This window comes from Perca fluviatilis, chromosome 15 (assembly GCF_010015445.1).
Source record: "Perca fluviatilis chromosome 15, GENO_Pfluv_1.0, whole genome shotgun sequence".
Taxonomy (NCBI): domain Eukaryota; kingdom Metazoa; phylum Chordata; class Actinopteri; order Perciformes; family Percidae; genus Perca; species Perca fluviatilis.
The window spans coordinates 6,772,880-6,788,248 of NC_053126.1; the positions used below are offsets into that span (position 1 = coordinate 6,772,880).

A 15,369-nucleotide genomic window follows, 5' to 3' on the forward strand; every position below is an offset into this window, starting at 1 on the left:
TTGGTTGCTTGAATTGCCTTTATTAAAAGATACAGGATATTTGACACCAATATTTGAGGATGCAGCACTTGTTAGTTACAGGCTGGGGAATTAAACAGACAAATGTTTTCAGATGTCTGTGCCTTTAAAAATATCCCTGTAAATACTGTATCTGCAGTATATGGCAACCATTGACATCTGGATATTGCGTCAGTATTTTTTTTTTTTTAATCACATTAAATTTTACAATAAAGTCGTAAAAAAGGAAGAGAGAAACTTGCTAAACCATGCAACACCCAACAAGCCAACATTTACAGTTAGTCTTAGATCACAACGATTTCAAATGGTATTTCAATCTTCAATATGTTCAGCAACGATGACAATATCATATCCAAAGACTTAACACAATAATGATATTTCTTATTTTTTTAAGGGGAATTAATTCATCCCTTTATATACTTCTCAGACAGTACTCCATCTTTCAGCTACCATCTTCAAATGTTTTACTATTATTCAAAGCAGAATTTTATTCACATCTTGTGTCCTTATATGAGAGAGGTTTTGAAAGGGCAAATTTAGTTAATTTTTACTGAATGAATAGTACATGCATCTTTTCTAAAATATGCACGGTTCAGTTACAGTCAATAATTGGTCTGCTCTTTCGAAACGCTCCACAAAGACTCGAGAAAACTGACGCTTTGAAAGCAAACTGCAATGTTAAAATATACCATGTCTAAGTTTGACAAAACACAAGTCAAAGATGCATGTTGTGCACTTTGTGAGAAGAGGTGATCCATCTGTTCATCCCAGTTTATCAATGATTTGAAAAGACAATATTTGGATAATTGGAGGATCATCTTTTTATAGGATTCTAAAACATTCCTTTACTTCCTGTAGAATTGATGTTGAATGATGTATGCTATTACTCAATACCCTTTCACATATGATAAAAAAATAAATGCTTTAACTAAAGAAATACATAAAGAAAATACATGATCTAACTGACACCTACAGTTACATTTCTAACTCCCGAAAAATGTGGAGAAAGACGCAACAGAAAAATGAGAAAGCAGATGAAATATCGATGCATCTCCAACTGCATCTTCTTATCTTTTCCTAATTTATTCTAAGACGGACAAAACAGAGACAACTGGATTTTGTCAATCCTATTATTATATTATTATTATTATTATTATTGTTTGTATGTATAATTCATACCTCTATTTGGGGGATAATCATGCTCTCATAATGTATTGGGGGATGTAAACAGGAAGTATATTGCTGCAATAGATTCAGTGAGTTATGTGGTGGACTACAACTTAAGCCAACTAATTTTTTTTTTTAGCTCATGGCACTGTTTAAAATATGCCGAATTAGCTGTTAGACGTTCCTGTTTGCAGTGTACCCATGGATTGGACAACTATCACTGGATTACTTTGATAGAAGAAAGCTTAAAAACATGATGATTCTCAGGCAAGTATTGCCCTTTGTGCCACAAACTGATTTCCCTTAATCGCCTGCTTTTGTAGAGGCGCCACTGCTGCTTTATGGAGGCAGGGTAGGCATGTAGCTAAAAGGAAAAGGAGACTTTGTCATCCAAAAAGCTTCGTCATCTGGACAACTCTGGGTGGATGCGATATAGATGTAGAAGAATCTGAAAGAAGAATATGTAGGGATAGAAGGCAGAGAGAGAGGGGGGGGATTCTTTCTCATTCTTTCCCTGCATTTACCACACAAGGAAGAAAAGGTAGAAGAGGAGAATAGGGATGAAGGGAAGGAGAAGTAGAGCCTCCCGTCTCAGGCCATTGCAAGGCTGCTCTCACGGGACGAGATGGAGGAGGTTGAAAGGGGGGAAAAAAGAGGGAGGTGAAGAATAGGAGTGAAAGAAGGGAAGAGTAGCATCATCTCTCTCTCACTCTCTCTTTATCTATTCCTTCCAGTCCTTAGTGATGTTGAAGTTCCACTCCCATTCCAAGTAGGTGTTCTTGTCGTCGTCGATGAAGCAGGACTTGACCTGATAGTAGCCACGTGACATCAGGCCTTTGGGTGCCTCATCGGTCGGGCAAATAAACTCGTGCTCCTCTTCCTTTGGGCCGTAACTTCCCACCATGTGCGTCGCCTTGTTCACTACAGGAAGATACACAATGGAAACTTGGGGAATACTACAAACTAATGTAAAAAAAAAAAAAGTTCTATAAAGCCGTTTGCGGGAGGTGTGTGAAGTCTAATAAATTGCCTCAAGTGAACAAACTATTACAAACAAATCTGGGGGTGTAGAGTTTAAAGAAAGTGAATTTGTTCTATTCTTACCTTTTATTCCTTTTCTGGTGGTCACTTGATGGTACCGCAAGCCAGCAACAATTTCTCTGTTCACCTGCAGACACACACAGTTTCATAAAATCTCAAAATCTTGTCACAGACCTTTCTGTCAGTTACTGAGAAAACTGGCACCTCAAAGTTAGCATAAACCTAGAGTGACACAACATGAGTGTATTAGCCCGTTATGTGGTTCGTTATTCAAGTTCAAGTTCATGTTCAAGTTACTTTATTTGTACCCAGAGGTAGATTTTGTTCGCAGTACAGTCCCCATACACACATAATGGGAAAAAACAAAGAGGCACATATCACACATCATTCAACTTAAAGGTCCTGTGACATGCTGCTTTTTGGATGCTTTTATATAGGCCTTAGTGGTCCCCTAATACTGTATCCGAAGTCTCTTTTATATAGACCTTAGTGGTCCCCTAATACTGTATCCGAAGTCTCTTTTATATAGACCTTAGTGGTCCCCTAATACTGTATCTGAAGTCTCTTTTATATAGACCTTAGTGGTCCCCTAATACTGTATCTGAAGTCTCTTTTATATAGACCTTAGTGGTCCCCTAATACTGTATCTGAAGTCTCTTTCCTGTTATTCAGCCTTGGTGCAGAATTACAGCCACTAGAGCCAGTCCCACAATGAGCTTTACGTAGTATGTGCCATTTCTGTGTCTGTAGCTATGAGGAGGAGGGGGGAGGACAAGGTGGAGGGTGGGGGTGTGACCTTGACCAACTGCCATGCTTTGCTTGTTTGCAAGCCATGATCTCTCTCTCTCTCTCTCATGGGTTGGCCAAATTCTCTGGGCGGGCAAAGCAGAGAAGGGGGAGGTAACCTTTCCCCTTATGAGGTCATAAAGAGAAGATCGGCCCATCTGAGCTTTCATTTTCTCAAAGGCAGAGCAGGATACCCAGGGCTCGGTTTGCACTTATTGCCATGTCTAGCCACTGGGGGACCATAGGCAGGCTGGGGGAATTCATATTAATTTTAAAAAAGAACTCATAAAGTGACCTTTAAGACAGTGGAAATTAAGAAATGGCAAAAAGTATACTTAAAAACAGATTATACTTAAATATTGATGTGAACTAAATACTGATAGTAAATAGAAAGTAAAACAATTCCTCTATGACTTTTAGTCCCTTGCTAAAACAGTGGCTACTACATTTCCCATAATGCAACTCATCAGCTTCTTTTAATCCGTCGTTCCTGCCTTCTCAATGCCTACTTCTTTCAAGCCTCCGTCTTCAGTTTGTAAAGCCGGCTTCCTGTTAAATACTTTAATCTCAAACCCAAACTGAGATAACCCTGATGTCATCACTATGACATCATCAGAGAGGTCCCTCCAGAGCCACAGAGGACATTATACAACTGTAGCTGTACTCCTTGTGATGACTGAACTAAACTTGTGTAAAATGGGTAGTCTGTCAGTTTAATAACTTCATGCGAATATTTTTTTGTTGTAAATGTAGGTAACAATCTATCCAGACCAAAATTACCTTTTAGAGTGAATGCATGTTTTTAAATTTCTGACAAAAAGCCTGACATATTTCAAGACACCTTTATTGACAAAAACATGTCTGGCAAAATGCACACACACAGAGCATTTGTGTTCTGGGTGAATCTGCATTAAAATACAGCAGTGAAGCCATTTGTCCAGCAGGTGTCCTCACAGCAGAGCGGATACAGTCACTCTTTTATTTCTATAGCCATACCGTTTCTTCATTTCAGCAATCAGTGTATTGTATTGTATTTAAGCCAAATAATATTCTCATCTTTTCTTATTTTTGATCAAATCCTCTTTTGTTTTAGAAGTGTTCATCCAGATCTTAGTGTACAGGAATCAGTACAGGAATACTTCCCACAGTCTGAATCTCTCTTAGGCAATAGATGATCTGGTATTCAGCTTGTTCCTGAGTGTTTTCCAACTGCTCCACTGAATTTCAGAGATAATATGAAAAACTGATAACAACTATTGCTGATGTGAGTGTAGTTCCTGGGTTGGCATTGTTGCTTGTCAGTGCATTTTTCTTATTCCTGTGGCTAACTGGGTAAACGTAGAAATATTTAATCATCCTTAATGTATTTAATGTAATTTTTCCATAAACGTCCCCTCTAGCCTCTGGGTACACTCTGTCTCTCATGTACTCTGCATATTTCATCGCCCCCTGTATTTACTTATAGTGAACATTCTGCCTGGGAAATAGCTGCTGTGTGTTTACAGGAGTGCTAAGTGGGGAGGAGGGAAGGAGAGAACAATAAGAGAACAGAAAAGTCGAAGCAAGAGAAAGACCAAAACAAGGTTATGCAAGATAGAAGAGAAAGAAGTCAGGGTCTCTGCAGATACAGACACCACCACTGACTTCTAGTGGGTCATAAGTGATGATTGAGAGGGAGTATTTTTTGTATTAGTCTACACATTGTTTTTTAGGATAATACTGCATATTATACCTTTTAATGGAAATCCATCTAATACTTCCTGAGATATTTCAGTAAAAGCGAAACATGTCAACCTGCTGGTGGCACTGGAGAAACAGTCAGGGGATCACTACAGTAGGCTTCATCTTCTGGGGACCATGAATGTCCAGTCCCTCCAGAAAAACGTGATTATGCGATCGCATAATTCAATGCATAATCAGCCAAAGTCCGCATATTTATGCGGGGGCCGCATAAATACGCCGCACTTTCGCCGCATAAATTGCCGATTTCCGCACAAAATATGCGGGGCTTGCATGATTTCAAGATTCCAGCATTTTCGTTGCAAAATAATCACATATATCTTAGCAGAAAGTTGAAAAATGTTGCGTTTACTTCACACAAGAACAGCCATTTCCCCCTGTTGCCATGGGAACGTTATGAAGTGACGTAATTACCCGACGTGAACATCATCAAAAAGCAGGGTGTTGGGGGGAATCACTTTTTTTTCCTCTTTTTTATCAAACTGTAGTTTTTGCAAGTTCCCGCAATTTCATTGCATAAAATTGCATAAATATCCCGGATATTCCATCGCATTTTTTAAGAAAACGTGCCGCGTAATCAAGGATTATTGCCCGCAACAATCACAAAAAAACTCAGTCGGGAGCAAAGTGGTGGGCCGACCAACTGACACTGTCATCCATATCCGCTAGCATGGCTAACAATTAGTGCTGTCAGTTAAACGCGTTATTAACGGCGTTAACGCAAACCCATTTTAACGGCGTCAATTTTTTTATCGCAAGATTAACGTTCTTTTTGGCCCAGCAAACTTTGTAGTTTTTTTCACATGCTGTTGCAACAACTAGTAACGTTAGAAACACCACACCGGATCTAGCTAGACCGGGAACAAAACAACAGGCACGCAGCACACTTGTTTGGGCTTGCGAGCCGGCCAAAGAGTAGTAGGCTAACGATACGTTTTGAGTGGATGGCGAGCGCGAGACGCTGAAATGGATGCCAATAAGATTCTGAATGGAAAGTTTACTTTTAAAAAGTTGTCGAGGGGGACAGTAGTTTCACGCACACACAGCCTGTACTCCACGGAGAAAGCAGCCACACTGGAACTGCTGCAAAGGGCAAATGCTGTCTCATCAACCGGTGATCACTGGACGTCAGTGAGTAATCAAAATGAGGAGTTACTGCACACTATATTGACTATGTATATCAGCATACGGTTTTAGGACTGTGTTGTTTGTATCGCTTTTTTTGGACTGTTTTTGTCATTTGGGACATTGTCCACCCCCTTTTCTGTCCAGGAGAATTGTTACATTCCTTATTAGAAAAATTTAAAGGTTACAAATGTCCTGCTGTGGCATCTGGTTTTGGACCATTTTGTTTGTACTGTATAAGCAAAGTGTAAGTGTTACATCTCAGTTAGGTTAGGTAGGCCTACTTGGAGGAATTGTGCAATAATGACAGATTCACACATTTTTCTTTTGTTTACAGTAAATGAATACTAAACAATTACAAATCTTAAAGTCAAGTTCATAAAGTAACTTTCTTTGAATTCATTTGATTCCAAATCGAGATACACTGGTAAGAATTGCTTTCCATTGTCAGTATGTACTTAAAAACAGTTCTGAAATGCAAAATAATAGAATTTTATTCATATGATAAAACATGCGATTAATCACGATTAACTATAGAAATTTGGCGATTAATCGCGATTAAGACAGCCCTACTAACAATACTAGCAAAGAAATTTAAAAGTAGCGACTTTCTAATTTTAGAAATCTAAAACATAATCAATAGTCAGACTTGACAAGTTGCAATTGTAGCATTTATCCTTACTGGCATTATATAATGAAAGACTCATTAAATATGATAATGGTCTTGTTTGATATTGTGGTTTGATCGTATAGTACATAGTGGCTTCCTCAGCACGGTCTTTCTCTCCTTCTATCTCTTCATCACTTACAGTAAAAGCATACCTTACTAAACACACAGTAATCCATCCATGTTGTAATGATGACGGTGATCTCTCCATCCTTAATATACCTCTGTGACTGCATCTATCCATTTTACCTTGAAGTGAATCTTTAGTCTGTACGTCACTCCTTCCTTTAGAGAGAAGGTCGTCTCCTTCAGAGCCCCCAGATCATCTGCATGAACAACAACAATAAAACATCACCCATGGTCAACATGACACTCAAAATGACTCACTACATGATCACACTGCTGCTGATTTACACATACAGTAACTAAAGAAGAATTGTATTAGTATAACCATCTGGAGATGAGCTGGAAATTGCTCCTCTTCACCCCTAAAAATGTATTTGAAAAATGACCATCTAAATGTACGAGCTTTAGTGTGGTGTGCAAAGCTCCACGGGTATGGAATGAAATTTATTATACTATAAAAATGTCTTTGTGTGTGTCTGCTTTCAAAAAGAGCTTAAAGGTGCTGTAGGTAGGATTGTGAAGATCCAGGACTTAGCCAAAAAATGTGAACATCGACAACTTCTCAGTCCCTCCCCCCCTTTCTGCTAAAGCCCAAAACGGTCTCCTAAGCCCCTCCCCCCACAAGGGAGAATGAATGCATGTGCATGAGCAGTGATTGACACGCAGTTAGACACCCCCCTGGCCCTGATTGGTGCATCTGAACAAGGAGTCACACTACAGGCTGTATGTGGTGCTGCTTCATGTAGTTCTGCTGGAAACATAGGTTCAGTTTCAGCAAATATGACAAAAAGTTAGTTTTATAAGGCTTACCTACTGCACCTTTAAGTTTACTTAAAATACAGAATATAGCATGAAAGTGTCTCATTTTTGGAAGCCAATAGTAATGTTTAGTACTGTTTAATACCATAGCAGCTGGAAGTATGCATTATGATGTTTGCTTTGTGGTGTACAAATGTGATACATTTGTCTCACTGCATGACTAAATCATTCAAATATACACTTAGTTCAGGGGATTTTGAGCATTTTCTTCTCATTGTTTTCAGTTAAATAAGAGGAATTAAAGTCATACTTAAGCATATGATACCTTCTGTATTCATAACCCCGGTACAACTCTGACATATTGGTTATTTAGAGTTACTGAAACCAGAATGGTTTCTTTGTACAAACTGTCTTTGTCGTGCTGTTGGGTTGAATGGGTTCATATTGTAAAAGCACATAGCAATCAGAAATGCATCCACTACCTAATCACTTTATATCTCAATTTAAGCCCAACCATCAGTCCTGAGTGCCTCCTAATTGACAGGGAGAAACAAAGGAAGGGGGAGAGGAGAGGAAGGAGAGATAGAGGAATGAGGTGAATAAAGAACAGACAGCAGTGACGTGTTGAGGAAAACAGACAGAAGACAGTCAGGCAAAGAAAGGAAGTGACCTACAGATAACACACACACACACACACACACACACACACACACACACACACACACACACACACACACACACACACACACACACACACACACACACACACACACACACACACACACACACACACACACAGCATATAGTACATTGCTCCCTCAGAAGTGCACTGTACAGGGTTTGATTCCCACTGGTGTCACCCATATTAAATATATATGCACTTGTGGCACAGTTGGGCACTTTACTGTAAGTAAAAAGCCTCCAAGAATCAACATATTGCTCTTACTGATGAGTAGTAGTCTCCCAAACTCTGCTTATGTTGACAGTCATGTTTTGACTTTAATTAAGAATCTACATGTCCTCCTGTGGTTTATACCAACACAAGAAACACTTACAACTCCCCATTAGATCAAATCTCCATAAAGTCAGTTCTTCAGTGGCTGACATTTGGGAGATGTTTCACTGCTCCATCTGGTGTGTGTCTTGTTTTATTCAGTCTATCTCCCTCTATAAACTGTGGTATGTAAATATCCTCTCCCTTCTCCTCTCCTCTCCTTCCTCTCATAGGAGAAAAAGAAAAGAGAAAAGATGCTGGCCTCCCCTGGGAGCGTCTGACTGAGAAAATAGGTCAGTGTGGAGAGCTGTCTACCTGTTCTCCACACACACACACACACACACACACACACACACACACACACATGCAATGATGCACGCATGGATGCACATGCACAGGCAAATCCACACACTTAACACACAGCTGTAGCTCACTGGGGGGATGCTAGACAATCCCCAAATATTAAGGAATACATTTAATGAAAAATTGCCACACTTTGGGACATCTTTATACATCTTTAGCTATATGCCAAAAACTTACAAATGTTTAATTTATTTATTTTTGTTGTTACATAAAGAAATCACATTTTGTAGTTTCTGCTTCATAATAAAATATTAATCCAAAATACATGATCCTCATATAAAGAAGTATGCATTCTTATAGATTAAACTACCCAACAATATATAAAGTAGTTACTGTAATACTAGCTCCACATTGACCGGTGACAGCATAACAACAACTTCAGCTCTGTGAGGCTGTACTCAGCCCAGCTGTGCTTTGAGCTAAATGCTAATGCATGCTAACACGCAATGACAGCAGGTATAATGTTTACCATCTTAGTTTAACATGTTAGCTTGCTGCATCCTTGGTAATAATCCGGTATTATAAAACATATAATTATTAACACTATAAGGACCATTCTGTATAATTAGTATTTTAACTTGTATTGCCATTTTCTATTCACAAACTTTCCTCCCATTAATATATTCATTTTTACAAATAAAATACCCTTGAATTGATCACAAATCACTGACAAATAATACTGGACCCACAGCACACAATCAGTGTGGGGTAAAGATTAATGGCCAACATAAAGAGGCCGATTACTTGCCATGAGTGTGTGTGACTGAGTAGATGTGAGGTAGCATGCATGCTCAGCAAAACAACCCAGAACCTTAGGAACATGAAAGTTTAACAAAGCCAGTGATTACATTTAAAGCACCAAAACGGACTTGTAGTACAGTATCAAAGTGTTGTGTTATATAGCATGGAAATATGGTTGTTTATTGTGATATCAACGAGATATAGAATTTAAAAAAATCGACTCGTAGCACTGGACTCATAGTACTTTTGCAGGGAAATTACTTCACATAGAAATAATAGTTTTCTGCACATTTTGTAGTAATATGTTTACATTTATTTGACATTTAATGTACACCTGAAGCCAAACTAGGTCACAGTATTGTGCTTATGTTTTTTTGCATGGGTGGCCCCATTGGGCAAAGAATCCGTACCTCTGGCAGTCATATTGCTGTATCCACCAAGACACAGAGACACATTAAAAGTAGTTTTTGTGCTGCCAGCTTAGCCTGAAAAAAAGTGTTTTTCATGTTTCAATGCATAAATTTTCAGGCCATTGATCTAAGCACAAACAACAACTGAAATGACAAAGAAACTGTAAGTTATTGAGTACACGAATGAAGTTGTCTAGTATCGAATCTAACTAATAATGTAGTAGCCGTGCTGATAAAAAGGTAGCTAGCGATGATATGTAAAGTAAAGATTAAAGTGATGATTTCAGAAAAATATGAGTGTTCAGACACGTTTCAAACAAGCCAATGTTTTAGAAAAATGATCTAAATCACTTTAGCTGTAGGTAAAACAGGAAGTGAGTGAGCTCTTATAATGTCAGTAAAAAGACCTCAATGTACAGGGAAACAGCACAGCAGGTCAGTGTTGAACTAAGTTGGTCTGTGATAGATTTACAATAGGTTGCTTGTGTTTCTAAAGTTGGTCTTTTTAACCATGTCTCTTCGTTCCTCAGCAATGATGGACAAAACAAAAAAAGCAATTATTAACCATATTTTAGCTAAGATTTTGGGATAGATTCTTACAGTATTACAGTATACAACAAAACTACACAATCATCAAATGTCTAAGACTCAGATGTTGGATTACTTCACACCTTCTGAGTGCACGAGGGAACACGTATAAATAGGTTTGGGTACCGAAACGTGGGTTCCGACGTAAATGGTAGTAACGAGACCGAATAAGAACGAAAATTTCGGTGCCTGACTTTTTTTTAACTGCCCCCTGGTGTTCCGGCGTCAACTTGCGTGACGTCAGTGCCGCTACTCAGCACACTTGTTGATCAGAACTGATAGTGAGAGGATCAATGAAGATGCCGAAGGCAAAACGCTCCAAGGTTTGGCTGCATTTCACGTCTGAGGATGCAGACTCTGCGACATGCAACAGATGCCTAACGGTAGGTTTCCACACAGCGAAATTTCGCTTTGCTCTCATTGAGGTTGAATGGAGACGAAATTCGCCCTGATTGAGCGAGATGAGAGCGAATCGCCGAGGGGAGCGAAATAAAGTTGTGACGTAAAGTTTAACTTTATTCAAATGAGGACCACTCGATCAGGTCCGTGTGTTTGTGTTTGGAGGCGGGAGTTACAAAAAAAGTCTGACAAAGATGGCGGAGGTTATCAGCGCCGTATCATGAAAATTTTGATGTGATTAAAATGTTTCTACACGAACATTGGTACTTCTATCAACACGAATTGTGTTTTATATGACACACGAACTTAGTTAGGGCACATACACCACTAAATAGATTACTGTATATGTTAGTTTAAACACTCGAACTTTTCAGCTAGCCGACAGTCTAATCGCTAGCATGTTCGGACATTGGATTTCATTGTAGCCTAGCCAGGCAGCTAGCTAGCTAGGCTACTTGTGCATTTGTTTGATTACATGTTTTGTTGGCGAACATTGACACTTGTAGCAACACGGATTGTTGTTTATATGTCACACAAACTTAAACAGGGCAAACACACCACCAAATAGACCACTGTAGATAGTTTAAACACTCAAAATGATTCAGCTAGCCGACAGGTCAACCACTTGCATGTTCGGACATTGCATTTCATTGTAAGCATAGCAAGGCAGCTAGGCTATATAGCCAGGTTACCAGAGCATTTATGAGCTAACATTTTACCGATGGTTTGCTGCTGTGCATTTTTACCGCCCTGTCTTCTGACAGCCCGGGACATTTAAAAAAAATTTGCGGACTTGCGTGTTGTTTTTGCAACCACGCCCCCGAGGCAAACTTTCGTTGCCCGAAATTCGCGAGGTATTTCGCTGCGTGGAACCCTACCGTTAAACCAATGTCACGCGAAGGAGGTAACACGTCGAATTTGATGAAACATCTGGTGACACATGGAGTTTATTTAAAAGCTGAATAATGCACCGTGTTTGATAACCTACGTGACGCAAGGCCGAGCACTTCAACAGCAGCAGCCAGTGTCGGCCTCGCCGGACAAACTGAAGATAGTCCCAGCCCTGCCAGTGTGGTAGTGGACATCACAGATGATGATGATGATGATGATGACAGCAGCCGTTCCTCTTCGGGTAAGTCTAGTAATTTAATGCCAACCGCAAATATTGCATATCAAGTAGGCTAGCAAACACCGTTGCCATTCATTTCGTTTTTTTATGTACCAGTTCGAGAACCGTTTAAAAAATACAGAGTATAGGCACCAGTATCGGATAAAACCCAACCTATACCCAACCCTACTTATAAACTGAGAGGTTGACATGGACCCAACAACCTTGCAGAAACGGTCTCTAATGGGACAACCAGTCAAGCGTGCAGTAAGAGCGAGCATCTCTTATTTTCTCTACACGTACACTTTTAAAGTGTAGAGCAATCATCTTTACTATGGTTCAATGTATCTCCCCCTGTTTTGCCACCCCTCCTTCTCTCTCTCTACCATAAACACACACACACACACACACACACACACACACACATGCAGGGTAGTGTCATCACTTAGAGCAGAACGCTGCATTGGTAACAGCCTACTGTATAGTGTGTAATGAGGTCTCTAATGCATTCAGCCACCGATGGAAAGTCCATTTCACATCCAGCCTGGTGCCGGCTCGGCTATCTAACTGAAACATGATAACCCAGCAGGACCGATTATTACCCTGCTGCTCACTCTATAGATTAATGATGAAAGATGCTTTTCTCTCACACAGCAATTTCTTTTTTTCTCTTTAGCTTTATAACACAAGCACAGACATACATCCAAATTAAAACTAATCTTTATTTGAACAGATTCCAGGGAAAATATGAGAACGATTTCAGTTTCTTCTGCAATTGAATGGACACAAGACTTTCCAGGTGCACTTGATAAACAACATATACAGTGCTTTAGATACAGTGCAATCAAGTCTTTCTAAAAAGCTGAATGTCAAAGAGCATTTCCTGTATTGGACTGAAGGCTTTTTGTCTGCCTGTTAGGACAAAGAGCAGAGCCCTAAAGGGCTCTCACAAGCTCATGTGCAAGTGCTCTTTAATTTGATTAGTACCACTTTTGTCAGAATTAACACAAAATGAATTAATATAATGCTGCAAATTTGGTGAAACAAGCCCCAGATTAATTGTGCAAGACTGAGCAAGACTGGCAAGATTTTCATGAATGTTCATATGCCATGAGTATATTTACATTGCCATTTCTAGCTGTCTCCTAAAAATGACCCTCATACAGAACTAGCCTTCTGCTTTGCTCCCGACATGATTACTATGGTGCCATCTAACAAACATAAATATGACACGTAATTGCTGCTTGTACAAATTACCTATGGGGTTGTTTTTGGGGGGAGGACAGCCTCAAAAAAGCATATGGGTCAGGTGTGGTCCAGCAGAGGCCAAGATATCCTGACCTTAAGTCCCTAGTATGAGTCAAGCTCCAAAAACACTGCATCCTAAGTCTCAGTCCTCAGTCCTCAAGCCCCAGCCTATACAGTAATGACATCACAATGACATCATCAGGGTTATCTTTTCAAACTTGGCAAAAGTCCTCCAGAGCCACAGAAAACAAAAACGACAACTGATTTCATAGGCTGATTAGTACTAGTAAACTGAACTTCATGTGTATAATCAGTGCAGTGCCCCTTTACACTCCACACCCCTAGTTTGTTATTCAGTCTTTCTGTTAATAATGTTTATTCCCAAAGTCCAAGCTGAGATTAGTAAATTGAATTTCTATCCACCTTTCACTTCCTCCATCATCTATTGAGATCAGATCTCAGAAGCATTAGGTCTGTCTGGTGTGGAGGAACAGCCTACTCTTTCCATTTCGTGCCATTCAGCAGACCTTCCATTACACAGTGAAACATGCACATTAAAGGCTGCTAGATACTCTCTCTGTGTTGAATCAGAGGGAACTGCATAGTATAAAGTCAGTATCGCCTAGCAACCAGGTGACCTTTCCTATTAGCAGTCTGTGATTCTGATCTGTGTCTTTTTGTGTGTCAATGTTCATGTGTGTATAATTGTGTATGTGATAGGCAGGGAAATCCTCAGATAAGAAAAAATCTGACCATGCATGCAGTGAATTCAGGAAGAAGCGTAGACACACACACACACACACATACACACACACACACACACACACACACACACACACACACACACACACACACACACACACACACACACCGATCCTTGCTGTAGGGACTGACATAATCTCTTTGCAGCCACCTGATTACCATACACCACAGACACACACACGTAAAGACACGCAAAGGCACGCACACACACACACACACACACACACACACACATCACACACACACACACACACACACATACACACACACACACACACAAACTTAAACCCACCTCACTCCCCTTCCCTGAATGTCGCTTTCGCCTGCACCCAGGGGAAGATGTCAATACTGCCAACTAAGCAAACATTTAGCTGTCTCTCCTCTCTCGTCCATAGACACACCCACTGCAGTCTTTCTGCACATAAAAGGCAGCACGTGGGGTGAGATGCCTTGCTCCAGGGCATATGAGGTCACCATATTGGGTGCGAGGGTACAGCAGCAGCACCATACCACATCCAAAAGCAGGGTTTAGGGAAAAAAATGATGCTGGATAACGTAGAATAGGCAGAAGAGTGAGGAAAGGAAAGCATTGTGTACCTGTCAGGTCCATGGTGATTGGTTCAGGAGCCTCGTCACACAGCAGGGTCAGTCTGGTCACCTGGACGTTACAGGCCGTGGGGTCTGGTGAGGAAAAACAGTCTGGTTATATAGATTTATTCATTTTTTTTCATCCGCTCATTAATTAATTTGCTTGAAATTTATTTAAAAAAGCGATTTTTGGGGGTTCTTATGAAAGCTTATGAACACACTCCTGCGGAACATTTGTGTGGGGAAAAAAATATTTGGACGGACCTAAATTTCTTCGGATATCCGCCTGCGAAAATATTGTTTGTCCAATGAATCAAGCAATAAACCAACTAAGTAAACACATGTTTACAAAAGGCTGTTGATCGGCGAGGATTACACGGTGCATGCTGAACGTGTTATAAACAGTAACACATTATACAGGTATATTGTTTGTTAAATCCATAGACAAACAGAAATGTAAATGACAAGTTGTGTCTTTATGTGAGGTTACGTGCTGAAACAATTTCTTCAGTTAATGGTCTTGCAAAACTTTCAGGAACGGTGATAGTGATTTAATTAAGAGATCTGGGAGACAAAGCAATAGTCTACAGCCATGCTAGCAGCTTTGTACTTAGTAGTTAATTGAGTTAAAGGTCCTATGACATGCTGCTTTTTGGATGCTTTTATATAGGCCTTAGTGGTCCCCTAATACTGTATCTCAAGTCTCTTTTATATAGACCTTAGTGGTCCCCTAATACTG

General features: G+C 39.9%; 1 protein-coding gene across 1 annotated transcript in view; it reads right to left on the reverse strand.

Moving 5' to 3' along the window:
* Positions 1-15,369, reverse strand: part of arhgdig (Rho GDP dissociation inhibitor (GDI) gamma) — a 28,657-nt gene continuing 13,288 nt past the window's right edge. Inside the window, exons 3-6 of the mRNA XM_039823650.1 lie at positions 14,640-14,723; positions 6,794-6,870; positions 2,290-2,353; positions 1-2,106 (exon numbers count right to left, since the gene is read on the reverse strand). Of these exons, the coding sequence (XP_039679584.1) occupies positions 1,907-2,106; positions 2,290-2,353; positions 6,794-6,870; positions 14,640-14,723 (425 nt within the window). The 3' untranslated portion in view covers positions 1-1,906. The remainder of the gene's footprint in view (positions 2,107-2,289; positions 2,354-6,793; positions 6,871-14,639; positions 14,724-15,369) is intronic.